Below are 19515 nucleotides of genomic sequence, written 5' to 3' on the forward strand. Positions count from 1 at the left end.
TATATATATATATATATATATGTATGTATGTATATATATGTATGTATATATATGTATGTATATATGTATGTATGTATGTCTAGGAACCCAAGATGATGGACTATATATATATATATATATATATATATATATATATATGTGTATGTATGTATGTATGTCTAGGAACCAACCTAGATAAATTTGGAGAGGCTCATTGCCAGGAAGACTGTAGGGTAATTAATGTTTTAAAACTTGTAAAAGACCATCTAATAAGTTGTGGCAACATTGTGATCTGGGTCTATAGAAGGAATACTCACCATAGTTAAATGACAGATTTTAAAGTTCTAATCTGGAATCTGGGTTCAGAAACACAATTTAATCAGTATAGGGAGCTCTTAATGTGGGAACCTCACACCTAAGCCCATTTTGGTGATTTGTTTGTAATTTATAGTCTCAGAGACTATAATAAAGCAGAGGATGATTGATTTGCCTTGGATAAAAAAAACAGTATTTATTAGAGGTTGGACTTAAACACAGGGATCCCTGACTCCAAGGGCAACCCTCTTTCTACCATAGTCGATAACCTGCTATCTCTCTGGAGTAACAACAATAATAACAGTAATTCATATATAGAATTGCAGAAGGGTTGTTGGCATTGGTCTATGCAGAGGTGAGAAGAGGCAACTGGATGTTACATTGGGTAGAGTGCTAGGAGTGGAGGCAGGAAGACTCATCTTCCTGAGTTCAAATCTGACCTCAGACACTTAGTAGCTGAATAACCTTGGGCAAATCATTTAACCCTGTTTGCCTCAGTTTCCTCACCTATAAAATGAGCTACAGAAGAAAATGCCAATCCACTCCAGTATCTTTGCCAAGAAAACCTCAAATGGAGTCAGAAAGAGTCAGTTATAATTGAAACAACTGAACAACCACAAAAAAGTAAGAGGCTTATATATCTAGAGTTGAACCCATGGAACAGCTAGGTGGCTCAATGGATACTGGAGCTGGACTGGTAATCAGGAAGACCTGAGTTCAAATCCTATTTCAGATATTTAATTAGCTTTGAGACCCTGGTAAAATCATTTACTTGAGCTCAGCTTCAGCTTCCTCATCTGTAAAAAGGGGCATAATAATAGCATCTACCTCATAGTTTTTGTGGGGATCAAATGAGATAATAAATGAAAAGCTCTTTACAAACCTTCAAAAGCTATATAAATGATATTATTACTCTACAGAAAACAGGACAAAAGAGATTGAGAATTTAAGCAGTCAAAAAACACTTATTAAGGGCCTGTGATGTGTCAGGCATTCTGTGATTAATTGGAGACACATGTCCAAAAGCAACCAAGGAAGATAACATATACATGTATAGATATATATTAAATAGAGACAAAGTGATTTTGAAGAAGTACTAGCAGCTGGGAGTTGGCAGGAGAAGGGAAGAGTCCTGAAAAGCCTCGTGAACAAGGTGGCTCCTGATTGAAATTTGGAGTTGTGCAAGTTGGAGGTGAAGAGGGAGTGCATTCCAGGCTTGGGTCTCACAGGTATTTAAGAGATAGATTGAGGATTCAAACTCATGGATGTGATTCCAAGATCAGCTTTCTGTCCACAATGCCTCCCTTAAGTAGGGATGGTATCCACACCATTTGGGGTACCACTTTGCAGATAGGACCTCTCAGCAGAAAGGAACATATTTTGTGTATGAGATGGTCTTCATATAAGTGATTTGGAGACTCCTAATAATACTCAAAAGTCTGTCTTCAAAATAATTTATTCCTTTTGTGGTCAACAGTATTCCCCTTATCATTATCTTTTTTTTTTTTTTTAACCCTTACCTTCTGACTTAAAATCAATACTATCAGTTCCAAGGCAGAAGAACTGTAAGGGCTAGGTGATAAGGATTAAGTGACTTGCCTAGGGCCATACATATAAACAGCAGCTGAGGCCAGCTTTGAACCCAGGATCTTCTTTTCTCCAGGTGTGGTGCTCTATCCACTTAGCCACTTAGCTACTCCTTGCTATTATCTTTTTGAAATGAAGATAGTTTGAAGAGGGTTACCTAATATTTTAATGGGAATTTATTTATCAAATTTCTTTCTACTGAACTGGATCCGAGGTGGGCAGTCTCAGATAACTGGGCATCTGGTAGAGAGGAAGCATTGAAAAAAGAGGAGATAAAAATTGAAAGAGAGTAACAGGGGGCCTCGAATACCATAAAGCCCATATGGGGCTTACCTGTGTAATATGGAGAATGGCAGAGTGAAATTCCTGCAGGATACAGGGTCAAGCCTCAACCAGAATTCCAGGGGACCCCCCCTGGAGAATTCTGGGTGAGGGGACAGTGGAAAAGGAGTTAAACAGTTGATTCCTGGGGGTTGAGGTGAGCAGGTCTCTCTGCTGGCTTTTCCCAGTTTGGGGTTTGCTTTGGTGGCCATAGTGGCAAAAGCCATTGTGGTTTCTACTCAGGAGTTTGCCTGTCTAGTGGAATTAGACCTTCATTGCAACAGAATTCTGTTATTCATTCAATTATTTAGATATAAGAAGTGATTATTAGAAGCTTTGAGGGCCAGCTAGATGGAAAGTCTGCCATTCCCTCCTGGAGGGAGAGGCAGCTTCTGCCTAACAGTTCAGGGCTTCCTAGATCTTATCCAAAATCCTTGATACCCCTTTCCTGCCTTCCCTTCATCTTTATAAATATAAGCTTAATCTTTAGTAGCTGTGCCTGGGTATCATTTGGGCATACTCACAACTGCCTTAAAGCTTGGTTCCTGTCAGTTGCCAGCCAAAGAAGTCAGATCCTTCTCAGTCCTTAACATCAAGATATCTGGCTTCTCCTTTGTTCCTCAATCAAACCTGTGGGGAATATAAATTGAGGGCAACATCATTAGAGATTAGCTGTGCTGAGCCTTGTCAGAAATCATTGCCCTGTCTCCATTTTTAACTGAAAACCAACTGCTGAGTGGGAGGGGTTTGAGAGCAAGGAGCACTTGCCCCTCCCCATTCACTCAAGCATGGGGGGTAAGGGGGGAAGAGCGTCCTGTTGGTACCTAGCTGAGGCCAGTCCATTAGCTTCCCAACATCCCTGTTATTACAAACATAACACCTGTTAATGTGACCCTCGGCCAGAAAATGAGTAGGGTGGGGAAAGGAAAGAATAGAGAACAAAAAAGGATTAGTCCCAGTTATATTTTCCCAGGCATTTTGTTCCCCCTTCCCCCTGATATCTTAATCAAAAAAAATTATATAAAAATGGTTACAACAATGCCTTTTTATTGTCTGTTTGGGTTTGGTTTTTTTTGTTTTGTTTTGTTTTGTTTTTTGTTTTTGTTTTTCCATTCTAAAGAGAACTGTTGTGACTTCTCTTACCTGTTAGGATAGTTTAAGAAACATTAGACATGTGAATTTGTGGGTGGTAGGGAAAGAAGTTTATATCTGCATATATCTATGTATGTTTATATTTCTCCAGAAATGTGGGGCCAGTTTTCATCTATAGTTACATTTTCTCTCAAGATTATAGGTTTTGGAAGAGAGAAAAACTTGTAGCTGCCTAGGAGGGCTTTTCCATCTAGGACTCTGCATTCCTTCTCTAACTACTTTTTGGCAATTTCATATCTCATATTTCCTGGCATTGCCCCTGCTCTTGCGGGAGGGGCAACTTTGGGCAGCAGGAAGAAGAAAATTTTCAATTTGGAGATAGTTGCAGTGTTGAGAGGAATAGTATCAACATTTCATCAAAGCAAAATGTTAGCAACTAAAAACTTACAGCATTTGATACAGAAAAGTTAAGATCAGGGAAAATGGGTGGGAAGATGAAAAAGAAAATCAGAAGGTTCAGAAGAAGGTAAGAAGGAAATAGAAGAATTTGGATACATGAAACCTCAAAGTGTCCATTATTGAGATAGTTATTAAACACTTGTTATGTGCAAGGTACACTAAGAAATAAAGAGATCTCTCAAGAAGCATCCAGAGAAAGAACTGTGGGAGTAGAAACACAGAAGGAAAAACAACTGCTTGATCACATTGATAGATGGGGATATGATTGGGGATGTTGACTCTAAACCAGTGATTCCCAAAGTGGGCGCTATGGCCCCCTGGTGGATGCTGCAGTGATCCAGGGAGGCGGTGATGGCCACAGGTGGATTTATCTTTCCTATTAATTGCTATTAAAATTTTTAAAAAATTAATTTCCTGTGGGCTAAGTAATATTTTTTCTGGAAAGGGGGCAAAAGGCCAAAAAAGTTTGGGAACCATTGCTCTAAATGATCACCCTAGTGCAAATACTAATAATATGGAACTAAGTCTTGATCAAAGACACATGTAAAACCCAGTGGAATTGCTCGTTGGCTATGGGATGTGGGTGGGAGGAGGGAAGAGAAAGGACATGAATCATATAACCATAGAAAAATATTCAAAATTAATTAATTAAATAAATGAATTTTTAAAAAAGAAGCTGATAGGCTAAGAGTTGTGCTTTAAAAGGTTTATAAAACCTTTATAATAAGTACTAACATGGCATAAATAACTTACACTTAGAGGAGATCAGGGAAGAAAGAGGGCTTTTCCAGCAAGCAGAGGCATCAAAGAGGAGGTGGGATCATGGCAGAAGGGTACAGAGAGGCACAGAGCAGAGAGGAGATGGGTAAGACTCAGAAAACTTGAACTAAAGCCCTGTCCATGGCTTGTTACTTATTTGGCTTAGAGCAAGGCACATAAGCTCTCTAGACTTGTTTTCCTCATCAGTCAAAGTGGGGATTAAAAAAAAACTGCCTTGCTAACCTTACAGAGTGAGGACTAATTTAAATTGTATGTGTGTATACATACATATATGTATGTGTTTACATACACTTATAGTGTATATATGCAGCTTCATTCTTTGAATCACTAGCACCTAGTACATTTGTTACACATAATAGGCACAGAATAAATGTCTATTGAATTATTGAATTGAAGCTACAATTATTATCAGAGTGAAGAGGTTATATGACTATGCAATATATGTAGAAAATGCAAGCAGGTTATTCTGGGAAAGAAAGAAGGAAGGAGAAAAGGAAGGCAGGAAGAAAAGATGAAAGGAAGGAAGAAAAGAAGGAAATGAGGAAGAAAAGAAGGAAGGAAAGAAGGAGAAAAAAACATTTATTTAATACTTTCAATATGTGCTAAAGACCATGTTAAGCCACTCTACAAAAATTATCTCATTTGATTCTCACAAAAACCCTGGAAGGAAGGTGCTATTATTATCTCCTTTTTACACTTTAGGAAACTGAGGTGGATAAAAGGCAAATGACTTGCACAGGGTCACACAGCTACTAAGTATCAGAAGATGGATATGAACTCAGGTCTTCCTGATTCCAAGCCCATTTACTCTGCCACCCTTTGTCTCAAGAAGATGAGGTTGTTAATATTGATTGGGGATCTTGTTATGGGGGGATCTGAAGATTAGGCTTAAGGATTTATTTATTCTATTATTTATTCTATATTCTTGAGGAAGAATTGAGCTACTGAAGGTTTTGGAGCAGGAGAGTGGCATTGTTTGACTGTGATTAATTTAATTAGTAGTGTGTAAGCTCTTTTAGAGCTGACAAACAGAGCTTGAAAGAAATGCAAGATAAAAAAGGCTGCCCAACCCTTATAAGCAATATTTAGTTTGCCACATGTTCCATCATTCACTCTATATAGTCTTCTCCTCTGGGCTAAAACCCAGGCGATTCCATCCTACTTCCCACAGCCATGCCCTTCGGTCTTATAGAATTCTGACCTCCAACTTAGACTATGAAGACCTCCTATTTCCATTACATGATGCACGTGTTCAATGAGCTGCAAAAACTCAGGTATGCCAATACCCAAATCTAATCAAGGTTCTCTGTTTAATTGTGATCAGTCTGGCATTATCATTGATCTGTCCACTAGACACACTGCCCCTTGATGGTGGAGAAATAAAATACAACCAAGGAGTGGGGCAGCTTGGGGAAAGAACCTCATGGCTTCCAGGTGTCTAAAATACCCTTGTTGGAAATTTTATATTTACTCATGTCAGTGGGTTGCTTCTGTACCAGGATTGGCTGTTTGCTGTATGTATTTATGGATCAAATGGGTGAAATTGTATGTCCTCCAGCTAAAGCAAATGTCTTAACAAGCATTCTCCATATGGCTTTGCTTCCTAATCAGCAGTGGTTTTCAGTTAACACTTAGTTTTAGCTGGAAAACATAGACTGTGGCACTGAGTTGGTTGATGCCAGATATCACTCAGGCACCCATTTTTTTTGGAGTGCAGTTTGTCAGGACTGGGTGAAGAAGGAAGTATAATCCAGAGAGGGTGTCTCCACACTCCACATTTCCAAAGTTTCCTTGGTTTGTTCCCCAGGTCTACTTTCAATAAATAAGCATCAGTGTGTGGATACAACCATCCTTTGGCAGCCTAGGTATACTTCCAGATGACAAGATCAGCATTTATCAGGACACTAGTTTACTGGAGGAATTGAACTTAAGTCAGCAAGAACAGACAGTGTAGTACAATATTGTGCCCATGGATGAAAAGTTGAGTCCACTCCTTAGATGTGTATGTGGTGATCTCAATGGTACAGCTTTCCATTACCAGTTATTGGAAGATATCATCAGTAGCACTGAGCCCAATCAAATACTGGTTTCCATTTATCCACAATGGGCTTAGTAGTCAAAGCCAGGACAAGCCATTTGTGAACAATGGATAACATTAAAAATGTGATGTGTTCCTATCTACCAGAGGCATTGTGCCTCCTTATCTCACAGATAATTTGGTTTATCACCAAATATCTGAAGCCATGCCTTTTCCCTGACTGTTCTCCATGCTTCGAGCATTCTCCTTCCTCACTTCTACTTCCTCGCTTCCTTGTCTTCCTTTAAGACTCAGTTCAAATCTCACTTTGTGTCAGAGACCTTCCCCTGCCTTCAGATCTCATTCCTTCTCTGCAATGTCTTCACTTGTAACACTGCTATTTTATATTGTATATATGTTGTCTGTACAGCTCTTTGCATTTTGTCTCCCTCGTTAGATTGATTGTAAGCTCCCTGAAGGCAAGGATTATTTTTTCTCTTTGCTTGTTATCTTCTGTGCTTCTGTGTTTAGCAATATTGGGTGCTTATTTCTTCAAAGCAGGATTCAGATGCCATCTTCTTCAAAAGAATATGGTACTCCTGATCCTACCAGTTGCTCCTGCTCATGTCCTCTTGTGTATACTTGTGTACTTGTAAACCTTCCAGTAGAATGTAAGCTCCCCAAAGGTAAAACCAAGTTTTTGTTTTGTCTTTAAATCCCTAGTGCCTATCATAGTGACTTTTATGTAGGGCATGCTTAATAAATATCTGTTCAGTTAAGGACTTCTATGTCCAAGATGGCAGAATCTTTTGGCATTACAAAATAAGCTTTAGGGTATCTCATGAAGGAATTGTTCTACTGAGGACTTGAGGAGTGCTGTCTCCTGAACTGCATCTTCCTATAAGGAAGACCTGGGGAGATATTGAGCCTCAAGTAAGCCACTGGCTCATTCAGAGGTTATTTGAGGTTTTAATTGAAAAGTTTTCATACAAAGCTTGACACACACAGAGACTCCTATCTGGGGTGTCCTGGTAAATGCTTAAAAATTGGGTTTTCCTGAAAAGAAAGAAAAAAGTATGTACACATACTTTTAAGTTTCATTTCTATTATTAAACTTTCTTAAGTTGACAATCAATAAAACAATAAATCAAACCCTGATTTCTAGGGGTTTTCTGCTGATTTCTGAAGTGCTAACTCTGAAAATGTAACCGTCTCTCTCAAGTGATTAGAACTAACTCCAGTACCAATTTGCTTCTGATTCTATTATTCATTGTCTCTTCCCCCTCAGTAGCTCAGAGTTCAGTGTCCAAACTAAGGGGAAGAGGATTCAACTGAGAGGCCTAGGCTGTTCTACCTGAGGGATTGACCAGGATGAAGGAAAGGAAGGCACCCACTATCCTATAATTCAAACTCTTGTTGGGAGTTATTAAAAGATTGTTGCTTCAACTCTGGCTCTCCCCAAGCAAGTCACAAGGATGAGGATGGGTTTGTCTGAAAATAAACCAAATGTTACTTCTGGGTCTCTTTCTTTTGGAAAACTTTTCTTATTTATATTATTTCCAAGAAGTGTGGGAGAGGATGGTAAAAATCTGTAGAATGGGTCTTAAAAATGGAAAAATTGTTGATTGGAACTAAAATCTTCCTGATTCCAGTCTAGCATTCTATCTACTGGGCCACCTAGCTACCAATAGTCCCCCTGTGTAGTTCTTTTTGATGTTTCTTTCTATTTCCTCTGTCACACCCCACCACATCCCTTCATCCCAGTTTATTACTGGGTTGCATCGTTCTCTATCCTTTTATGTTTTCCAGTGAAAGAGTCAAGACACATTCTTACAATGAATAATATTGAATAACAAACCAATTCTTTTTAAATTGGATACCTCCCTACATGTTTTACCCAACCTATCTTCTCTCTTTCTATCATATGTTTCTGGATATTGTTTCCTTTTTTGTCTGTTGAATTATTCTGAGGTCCTCAATCCAATGCTCATCTCTTATCTTCTTCCCACCTCCCTGAGTCTTCATGTTAAATTATTTTAAAAATATAGAAACTTCAAAAAATTTTATCTTTCTAAAGAATATTTTAAAATGTTCCTTTGTGTGTTTCACTCCAGCTGATTGCCTACTTTTTCTATCTCTTGTCCTAATGATCAAGAAATAACGTCTGGTTTTTATTGTGCCCCTCTGCAGCGCCTCCATCTCAGCGAAGATGTGGCTGGAGCCACTTTCATGGCAGCTGGAAGCTCTGCTCCTGAGTTATTTACATCTGTTATAGGTAAGTACTCTTTTTTTGGTCTGGACCTATAATTGCAATGCCTCTAGATGTGAAACAAAAGTAGATCAGTAACTTCTGTAGTTTATAATCCTAGATCATTGCATGGAGCACTTGGAAATTAAGTGATAAACCTAGGATCCCACAACTATAATATATAAGGGGCAAAATTTGAACCCGTTCTCCTAATTGCAAGACCAGTCTGCCATCTATTATAGTACACTAAATCTTCTAAGCAATTGTCTAAGATAACTAGATGGTTATAGATAATTAACAGTGGTTGCATAATTCACCAACCCTTTATTCTGTGATTCCAAGAATGGGGAGCAAGCAATACTATTTTTTACTGTTGATGAAAGGGATACTCATAATATTCTTATAATCTCTTTTAAGAGATTACTAGTATACCAATCTGTAGGTGTAGAAGTATCTAAATGGGCCATGGCGAGATAGCTGATCTTTATTAGCATGACAGGTAGGGAACCATCTCCATTTTCTGTTTGTATTTTTTTTAGTTCATGAGTAAGTAAATATTATTTGACTTTGCCTCCTAAAGAGTGTTGATGATTCTGTTGAGGGATTTTGCTTTGCTGCTTAAGAGAAACTTCTCTAGTATATTCCCCTAAGTCATGTATGTTTTTTATAAATGCCAAAGATATATCAAAATTTTGAATTTGGGGATCAAGATGATCTACATAAAGGAATTTTTTAGCATTTTCTTTAATATATTTTTATTTATTTCATTAAATATTTCCTAATTACATGTAAAATTTTTTCATTTTTATTTTCTAAAATACTGACAAATTTTCTCCCACCTCTCCCTATCCTTGAGAAGATAATCACGTTATCTATTATATCTGTCTATACATATAGTGTCATGTGAAACATATTTGCACTTTAGCCATGTTGCAAAAATTCCACAGACAAAAAAGAGAAATAAAAATTTTAAATTGTGATTCAATCTGCATTAGGAGTTTGTCAATTCTCTCTCCAGAGGTAGATAGCATTTTTCATCATGAGTCCTTTAGAATTTCTGTATCATTGTCTTGATCAGAGTAGCCAAGTCTTTCGTAGTTAATTATCATTACCATATGACTATTATTACGTACAATGCTCTGGTTCTGCTCATTTAACTTTGCATCAGTTCATATAAGTCTTCCAAGGTTTTTCTGAAACTATCCTGTTTCTTATTTCTTGTAGTATTCTATCACTATCATATAGCACAATTTGTTCAACCATTCCCCAATTGATGGGCATCCCTCCAATTTCCAATTCTTTGCCTCTACAAAAAACAGAGGATGTAAATATTTTTGGACAAGTAGATCCTTTCCCCCTAATTTAATCTCTTTGGGATACAGACTTAGAAATTATATTTCTGGATCAAAAAGAATGTAGTTTATATCCCTGCGGGGTCTATCTATGAAGTCTAATAACACAACTGAATGACTTGGACTTTGTTTTTCAGGTGTTTTCATCACAAAAGGGGATGTGGGTGTTGGAACTATCGTTGGCTCAGCTGTCTTCAATATTCTCTGCATCATTGGTGTCTGTGGACTTTTTGCTGGACAGGTAAGACAAAAAGCTAGACTATCATGGCAAAACTTGGTGTTTCCATAGGAGTTCAAAGAGAGGATGGATTTTAACCAAAGAACTGGCCCACCAGGGCCAAGTCCCAACATTCTCAATATATGCCATTATGTCAGTTCATTGGTGTTCCAAATTCCAAACCTGGTTGTCCAGCTAAACCCAGACTAAAAAGCAGAAACTAGTTGTTGTTTTTTCCTCCATCTCAGTGAGTTATTTTGCAGCCTCATTGACACCAAACTATGGCTTCAGCCTGGTTTTTTTTAAGGCAGCTAAGCTAAAAGTGGTTTGAGTTGAATAAGCCAGGACTCTTTCAGAAAAAGTTTCATGGGAAAAGAAGTGAACTGAAATCTGTATTACTAAAATCTATACCACTAAACCCATTCCTAAATAGCCCTGACCCATCTCAATCACTTCCTTTGGCTGTTCATTGATTGTATATTGATTGTTCATTTCATTTAAATTACTGTATGCCTTGGATTTAGGCTTAAGTGAGTTTTGAACAACAAAATGGCATAAACATTCAATGGAAGAAGTTCTGCGGGCTTTGTATTTTATTCATCACTGTGCATGGATCTCTGATACCTATATATCTTTTGTGAAGTTATAGGGAATTGCCTGGGAGTAACTATACAAGAAAATAAAGAGGCTGGATTGTAGATAGGGGCTTCCAATAGGCAATATCAGTCTAGGCCTATGGTCTACTGATAAATGCTTAATAACTGGCTCCTTGAAATTAAAAAAAAAAGTACACCACAAGACACTTTTAAGTTTAATCTGCATTATAATCATTTTCAAAATAACTTTTCAAAATCTAGACAATCAATGAAACTATTAAGTCAATCCCTGATTTATAGCATTTGCTGATTTAAGAAGTATAAGGATTCATACTGAACATTTAATTGAACAGATGGATCTCAAGAACCAGAGCACACCCCTGGCCTTCTATTAGGAATAGAGAAAGACAATTTAGCTAGATCCCAGAATATAAGAGGGAAAATAAGGTCCAAAGAGGTTAGAAAGATAATTTGGAACTTTGTTCTAAAGGACTTTAAAAGCTAAACTTTTATCTCAGCAAAACCTAAGGTATCTCCATATGCCCCTGCAGAACGTGAACATAAACTTTTGGAATCAGAATCCTCGTAGGGGATCCAAGAGATAGATCGATGCCACAGCCAGGGTATATAGAAGCCTCTCAGCTTCACATGTGGAGAATAGTGCTTCAAATCTGTGCAACTTCTCTTTTTTCCTGCCTCTGCCTCAGTTACCTTTTATCTTACATCTTAGAACTGGCCTCAGTCTGAGATTGTTTTTGTCTCCTAAAGACATACTTGGAGCAAAGGAAAAATATCCATCCTTGTTCTTCGTGCTTTTCACACTTGACTTAACCATGGATGTGTTCAGAATTTTCTCATAGCTTTCAAAGATTAATAGTCAAGTCCTAGAGGAGAGTTTATTGTTATAAGCATTATCTTAATTAGCACTGTCACTATTAGCAGCATAATTATTAGCCTTGTCGTCATTAGTTTTGTGATTAGTTAGTTACTCATTTATACCTGAAGTCCAACTCAAAAGCAAACCCAAAAGGGAAAGGAAATGATGTAAAGAAATTAAACAAATGACTGGAAAGTGTCTTCCAAATGCCATCTTGCTTATTTGCAATGGATTGGCTCTGATGCATTTATGCTTTATATTTCATTAGTAACACATTTTAATCACTGACTTGGCAAGAACCCATGCATATAAGACAGATTGATTGCTAGATTTCTTGGACAGTGCCTTCTGTTTCTTATTAGGGTTTTTCCCTTGTCTCTCCCTAAATCCATAATGTCATAGAGCCCATATTATATGACATAACAGTTGCTTGTATCTCTGTGGACAAGTATATACTAACTCTTCCTTTGATGAATCATTTCTCCATGCCCACTTAGAGGCTTCCCAGAAAATTAATTCTCATTTACCAGAGCTCAATATGGTTCCTTCAGAATCACTTTATTTTCACCATCCATCTACCCATTCTTCTCCAGGCTTAAAACAATCTAAATGTTCTTCATCACATGGGGAATGTGCCTTAGGAAACCCTGACCCTATCATAATTATTTCTCAATAGATTTTTTCAATAAATTCATAGGAATTGGAGCTGGAAAGTACCATGGAGGTTGTCTCATCTATCCCTCTCATTTTACAGATGAGAAAACTGAGGTCCAAAGTGGTTGTTGAGTCACCTGTCCAAGGCCACACTGGTAGAAAGTAGCATAGCCAATATGTGAACTCTCTTGTAAGAGTCAAGATTCAATTCATCACTTTTTCTTCCACTCCTACCCAGGGATATCACAGATTAGAGCACAAATTCCTACAGGTCTCAACCTCTAAAACTCTACCTCTAGAACTTCCTTATGGGAGTCTCATTTCAAAGGATTTTTGCCTGACCTATTGAATGGAAATATTCCAACTCAAGTGAAGCCTAGGAGATAGATTCATGTTGTATTTTCTCTGTGGGGAGGAAAAAAGGAAATGTAAAGTGAAAATCACACCAAAGGAGGGAACTTGGCTGTTGTTAACTCTCAAAGATAGAGGACAAATACTGCTTTCTGTACCATCTGATCAATGGAAGAGCAATTCAGAAATAAATGAGATGTCACCACATTATATCAGAGAAAGTACTCTCAGAGGTGGGTGGCATCTGTTTCACCACAGTATCATGACTGAGGATTGATCTCAGAATTCGAATTAATAAATCCAATCTTTGTTCCTTCAGTTTTGTTATTTATGCTATTTTACATTTTCATTTGGTCAGAAAAATTGCCATTAAGGGCCTATGTGCCTTTTAAAAAATGCATTCTGCCGTGTCAAACTGCACGTAACTAAGTAAGTTATTCATCTGAAAATAAAGTAATTAGGCTGTAAGCTTTGTGCTCCCAACTAAATTAGAGATTTGATTGATTCAGTATAATTCAATATCTGTTGCCTTTGCAATTTGCAAACATGCCAAAGGTCCTATGTTCACCTAGAGCATTCTGAGTATGACTGAGGAAGATTGTAACTGAGTCCTCAAAGCAGACTCCAGGGATGAATTCCTCAAGTCATCATGAAGAAACAGCAGAACTACAAATTATTTTCTAAAGTAAAAAAGAAAACTGCCACGTCTCTTAACAAAACATAATTCTTTCTAGTGTTTGTTAGTCACAAATTTGCAGGTCAGATTCAAGAACCTTTATACTAACTATCAGAAATATAAAATTATGTGCCTAGATTCAGTATTTAAGGCACAGTACATTTGACATCCGTAACCCAAAGTAAATCATTTCATCTGGTTACAGATTAGGAATTCAATGTGCTTGTTGTTATTGGCATTTGGGTCATGTTTCTGATGGGAAGTTCAGAAGTCAAGTTCTTTGGCATTATAGGAATTTGTTTGCCCTTTGTTGAAAGAATCTAATCTTGACCAGGGTTCCTCTTTTCTTCTCAACTTGCCACATCCTCACAGACAAAAACATATTAAGACTCAAGAACATCCCTCTTGCCCCACTACATACTTACAAAGACTGGGTATCTGCATATGCCTTAGACTCAAGCACCTCTAGCATCACAAGTTTGTACCTTTTTTAGGCTTTGCTTCCAATTACAAGTGGTCTAGTTTAAATGTATAGGCATAAACACTAAGTTATAGATTAAGAACATTGTACAAGGGCATCTTTTTTTACCCAAGGAATACTTCATATGGTCTTTTCTGTCCTAAACTTCCTGAATGTCTCTTAATTTTAGTTGCTTTCCTCTGTAAAGTATTTCCTATTTGTCGCTTATTGTATCTATTTGTTTACATGTTATCTCCCTCATTAGAATGAAAGCTCTTTGAGGTCAAGGACTAATGTTTTCCAAACAGTATCTGGCACATAGTAGGTGCTTAAAAAAATCTTTAGCATGATTGACTGAACTCTCTGGGAAAAGTAGGGGCTGGGGTGGGGTGGTGATTTGTGAATTATTGTCTAGGAAGGTTATATACAAAAGGAAAAGAACCTCTGGAGAGAGTTAAACTGTCCATATTTCCCAATGGCTAATTATCAGAGCTTTTATAGATTCCAAATGAGACCAGTTATAGTGATTTTAATAATCAGGTGGCACCTCCCCCAATTTAGCTCCCAGGAATACCTTTGAACAGATGGAAGAGATGAATTGCTAAACATGGTAACAGAAGCAGCCCATCTGTATCTGGATGATCATCCCTTAACTGAATACCAACTAAGGTCATAATAGGAAATACTTTCATAAGATGGTAACATCACTTGGAAACTCAAGGAGGCAGAATGGTGTAGTGGAAAAATTTGGGTTTTGTCAAAGGATCTGGCTTAAAATCCCAAATCTATCATCATCTGTGTGATTTTGGGCAACTCAGTTAATTCTTCTGAACCTCAGGTGCCCCATCAGTAGAATGAAGAGGAAAGGATTACTTAAGTCGCTTCCACTTCTAAATCTATAACCTTAACATCCTTTGAACATCAAAGCCATAGAAGAAAAGTGGAGCAAAAAGAAAGATTCTCACTGTCTATGGGAGTCCTGGTGTATTACATGTATAAAAGGTTTGTTTTTTAGGAAAAAATAATAGGGGAAAAGGATAGCTTTTACACGCAATGCTAAAGGTAAGAAAATGGTACTGGAGAGCAGCTGAGACCAGGGCAAGGCAATGATGGGGCAAAAATCTTTTCAGGAACTACTGTACACATTCAAAAATAGGGACACAATCAAGAGAAGGTCACATCTTAAATGCCTAACCAACTTCAAACAAAGTAGTCATCTTTGAATCTGAATGTCTTAGCAATACTACAGTCTTTCCCCTGGGGCCAAGGTAAAGGGAGAGTTGTGTAAGACAGCATAAAATGTGACCCACATAAGCACTTACCGAAACAGATTTCCTGTAAACTGCCCCAGAATCCTTATATAAAAGCTACAGGATTCTTTAATCTGGCCACAGTGTACAAGCACTCCACTCGTGTCTTAGAGGACGTGGCTTTTGATTGAATTGGATCGTCTGTGCTCTGGGCTGTCATGATCTATCCTACCAAATTGCAGTCGTTTTTAAATCAGCAGGTAGTGAAGACTGTTAAAAATGATTTAAGGTGATTATGGCAGTACTTTATTGGTTTCATTACCTAAACTTGGGTTTGCAGGGAGAAATACAAGGGAATGGAACGTTGTCTCACTTCATAGAACTGCAGGAAGGCCAAGAGTTACTTGATTTTGTCCATAAGTGGCCATAACTCTGCTCTTGGATACATGGTTGAAGAAATATGAGGAGGAGGTTGTGAGCCTTATGCAGTTGTAAGTGATATCCAATCCCAGAGGTAGCTGGTAGCACAATGGATAGAATTCTGGCCCTTGAGTCAAGAACACCTCAGTTCAAATCTAGCCTCAAACATTTACTAGCTCTGTGACCCCTGGCAAGTGACTTCATCTCTGTTTGCATCAGTTTACTCAACTGCAACATGAGAATAAAAATAGCACCCACATCACAGGGTCGTTGTGAGGATAAAATAAGATGATATTTGTAAAAAGTGCTTATCATAGTGCCTTACCTTCCTTTTCATCTAAGTGTCATGATGCTCCTTGAAAATAAGGAAAGCATACAATTTGGGGGGGTCACATTACACAACTACAACTTGTTCAGCGATTCTGAGAAACTGACTTTGGGCAGATGAATGTTTCCGGTAGCTCCCATCACTGCCAGAAAACTTGGCATAATTTTGCCATCCCTGAGGAATGCTAATCAGTCCCTGTTTTGCAAGATTATTTTCTTCCAAATTCATCCCCAACTCTAAATTTAGAGGGTATAGGTCAGTGATCTCAGACTAAAGTTTCCTAGTTTATATTAGGTTCATATGATTAAGAGTTCTTGCCCTCAAAGAGATTGCATTCTATTTAATTGTTTACATAGAATGTGCTCATAAGGTAAATAAACTCCAAGTGTCAACAAAACAGAATAATTTTAAGAGAGAAGGAATGTGTTAGCACAGATCTAAATTGAAGAATCCAGAAAGGTCTTATGAGGAAGGGGTCATGTGAGTCCTGTCTAATTGGAAGAAAAGGATTTCAAGTGGCAGAGAAGCAGGATGTGCTTTCTAGGATGACCTGTATAAGGGTGTAGAAGGTAAATATGGAATTTCAACAAGCATTTCTTAAGGATTTGCTATGGGCCAGGCATTGGGCTAAAAGCTGGACTTAGTTTCTGCCCTCAAAGCATTTACATTCTTGTGGAGAAAGCAATGTGTAAATAAATAAGTATAGTCCATTTATATGTGTGGAGATAGAAACCAATCATGTATATTTAATTTATATATAGTCGTGTATATATATGTTTAGTTCATATATAGTTATGTATATATATATATTTAGTTTATATATACATACATATGTATATATATATGGAGGGAGGATGAGAGAAAGAGAGAGTCAGTCTCTGTTTATTTTACAAATAGAGACACTGAGGCACAGACAGGGAGACAAAGAGAAATAGACAGAATAATCTCATCTTACAAAGAGAGAATTAGAGAGAATATCCCTATTTTATAGATAGACATTAAAGCTTAAGATTACATAGATACTACTTGTGAAAAGTGAGAAATTCAAATCTCAGGAGCACAGGAATTTGAAATGGAAGAGATCATCTGCTCTAAGCCTCTTCTTTTTCAGATGATAAAACTGAGGCTCACTGAATTTAAGCAATTCACTGTTAGAGCCTCATCTCCTAAATCTCACTCTAGGACATTTTCAATGTTATTTTAATCTTATTATATCTGAATGACACATAGTCATTCAGCTCCTGATTTCCTGATGGTGAACTCACTATCTTTTAAGGCAACTCATTCTGTTTTTTAAAAAAACTCAAATCATTAGGAAACTCTTCCTTTTATTTAGCCAAAGTTTATCCCTCTTATTTTCAGAAAGGCATCTTTAGGGGCAGGTGGGTGACTCAGTGGATTGAGAGCCAGGCCTAGAGATGGGAGGTCCTAGGTTCAAATCTGGTCTCAGACACTTCCTAGCTGTGTGACCCTGGGCAAATCACTTAACCCCATTGCTTAACCCTTACCACACTTTTGCCTTTGAACCAATATACAGGATTTATTCTAAGACGGAAGGTAAGGGTTTAAAAAAAGAAAGAAAGAAAGAAAGTCATCTTAGTTCTTTTCTCTGGGGCAACACAGAATCTCATCCCTCTTCCACATCACAGCTTTCAAATATTTGAAGATGGCTACCATGTCCCAACTCAATCTTCTCTTTTCCACATTCCCATCCTCAGTTCCTTCAACCATATCATACAGTTTCCAATACCTCAACTATCCTATTTTCCCTTCTCTGGATATACATTCCCATTTGTCAAAGTTCCTCTTAAAATGAAGTCTGTAGAACTGGACAAAATATTCTATTTGTTGAGTAATGTGTTTGCACTAAAATGATATACAATAAGGATGTACAAGAAATTTGGTAATGATGCTTAGCCCCGTAAGAAACATTGAGTCCATTTTGTGGGTTGTCCTTATTTGAATTTGTTGTCTTCAGTTTCCTAGTGAGAAGTTCTCTGCCTAATTCCCATAACTATGCTGCAACTGAGTTTCTTCTTTATTCAACAGTACCTTGGTTCCTTATTTGTCCATGCTAATTCTCCTCTGATTTTCCTTCTAAACAACATCCCTTCCATAGTATTTCCCAGCCTTACAAATGCTGGTCATGTGGCTACCTGGTTGGACCTGCCCTAACCTTCCTTCCCTTATTCCTCTGGCCCCTGTTGAGGCAAATGCTCTGTATCTTGAACCAGTATTAAAGTACTGTATAGGACTTTGCACTGGATCTAGAGATACTTATGGGACTTTGGGTTGTGACACTGTGAAACCACAGACAAGATGCTTTATTTCTCTGGTCCATATTTTCAGGTCCCCCATAAGTATGGATGTTTTTACTTCCTGTCTAATAGGGAGAATTGTGAAGAAAATGCTTTGTAAGCCACAAATATGTAAATGTATTAACAGTTATCACCATTGTAGGTTTGAACTTTTGGCAAGTGGTACTTCCATCCTTGTAACAGCTAGGTAGTTCAGGGAAAGGAGTCCTGGGCTTAGAGTTATGAAGACCCATGTTCAAATCCAGCCTCAGAAACTTCCTAGACTTACAGCAAGTCACTTAACCTCTGTTTGCCAATGAATTGATGATCCGCTGGAAAAGGAAATGGCAAATCACTCCAGTATTTTTGCCAAGAAAACTCCATGGACAGAAGTCCATTTGGTTACAAAGAGTTGGACATGACTGAAGGACTAAACAAGAATAACACTTCCATCCTGGGTATTCTTTTTTCCCCACATCAAATGAACATTTGATGAGGAAACTGTTGTAAATGGTTAGTGACCTCCATCTAGGACCCATTTCCTTACCTACAGTTCTCCTCAGATTGACTGACCTGGCTAGGAACTGGGCTGTCATTTCTGATGGACATCAGACTTGGATTTATTCTGTCACAGAACAATATAATCCATCACTAAACAATGATTATCCTTCAGGGTATACTCAGATTAGGAAGGCTATACTAAAGAAATTTTTAACTTTTCCATTAAGACTTTGATCATTATCTTGTATGGCTTAAGTCCTATCCATTTCAAAATCATGCCACCTACACTTTGGCCATCCTGCTTATTCTCCCTCCCAACAAAACTTAGACTTTCCCCAGGGACCCTTGGCTTACATATGTAAGTTTTTATCTTTTGCCCCTACTTCTTTCCCTTTTCCAACCTATGCCAACTTAGGCCTTGTCCATTGGCTTTCTCCATCAGAATGACGTTCCCTGAGGGAAGGGACTATTTTTCATACTTGTATTTGTAACACCATACTTAGCACCATGCTTTGTACTTAGGAAGCACTTCATTGCTTTTTTTATTCATTCAATCAATCAGTTAGCAGGAATCCACAACCCCTTAATACTAGTGTAACTAGGAATGTCACAATTAAAATAGGAAGTGCAGGGTTCATGGACACAGAGATCTGTTATGACCATGCCATTGACTATATGCTAAATTCGAGAAAGTTTGGGGGAAAAAAACAAACTAAATATATCTCTTCCACATCTCTG

The 19515-nt window shown here is 37.8% G+C and overlaps 1 protein-coding gene across 1 annotated transcript in view; it reads left to right on the forward strand.

Moving 5' to 3' along the window:
• Positions 1 to 19515, forward strand: part of SLC24A3 (solute carrier family 24 member 3) — a 762616-nt gene that overhangs the window by 546595 nt on the left and 196506 nt on the right. Inside the window, exons 5-6 of the mRNA XM_044660739.1 lie at positions 8741 to 8825; positions 10288 to 10391. Coding sequence (XP_044516674.1) covers positions 8741 to 8825; positions 10288 to 10391 — 189 coding nt within the window. The remainder of the gene's footprint in view (positions 1 to 8740; positions 8826 to 10287; positions 10392 to 19515) is intronic.

The sequence above is a fragment of the Gracilinanus agilis genome, chromosome 2 (genome assembly GCF_016433145.1).
Source record: "Gracilinanus agilis isolate LMUSP501 chromosome 2, AgileGrace, whole genome shotgun sequence".
Classification (NCBI taxonomy): domain Eukaryota; kingdom Metazoa; phylum Chordata; class Mammalia; order Didelphimorphia; family Didelphidae; genus Gracilinanus; species Gracilinanus agilis.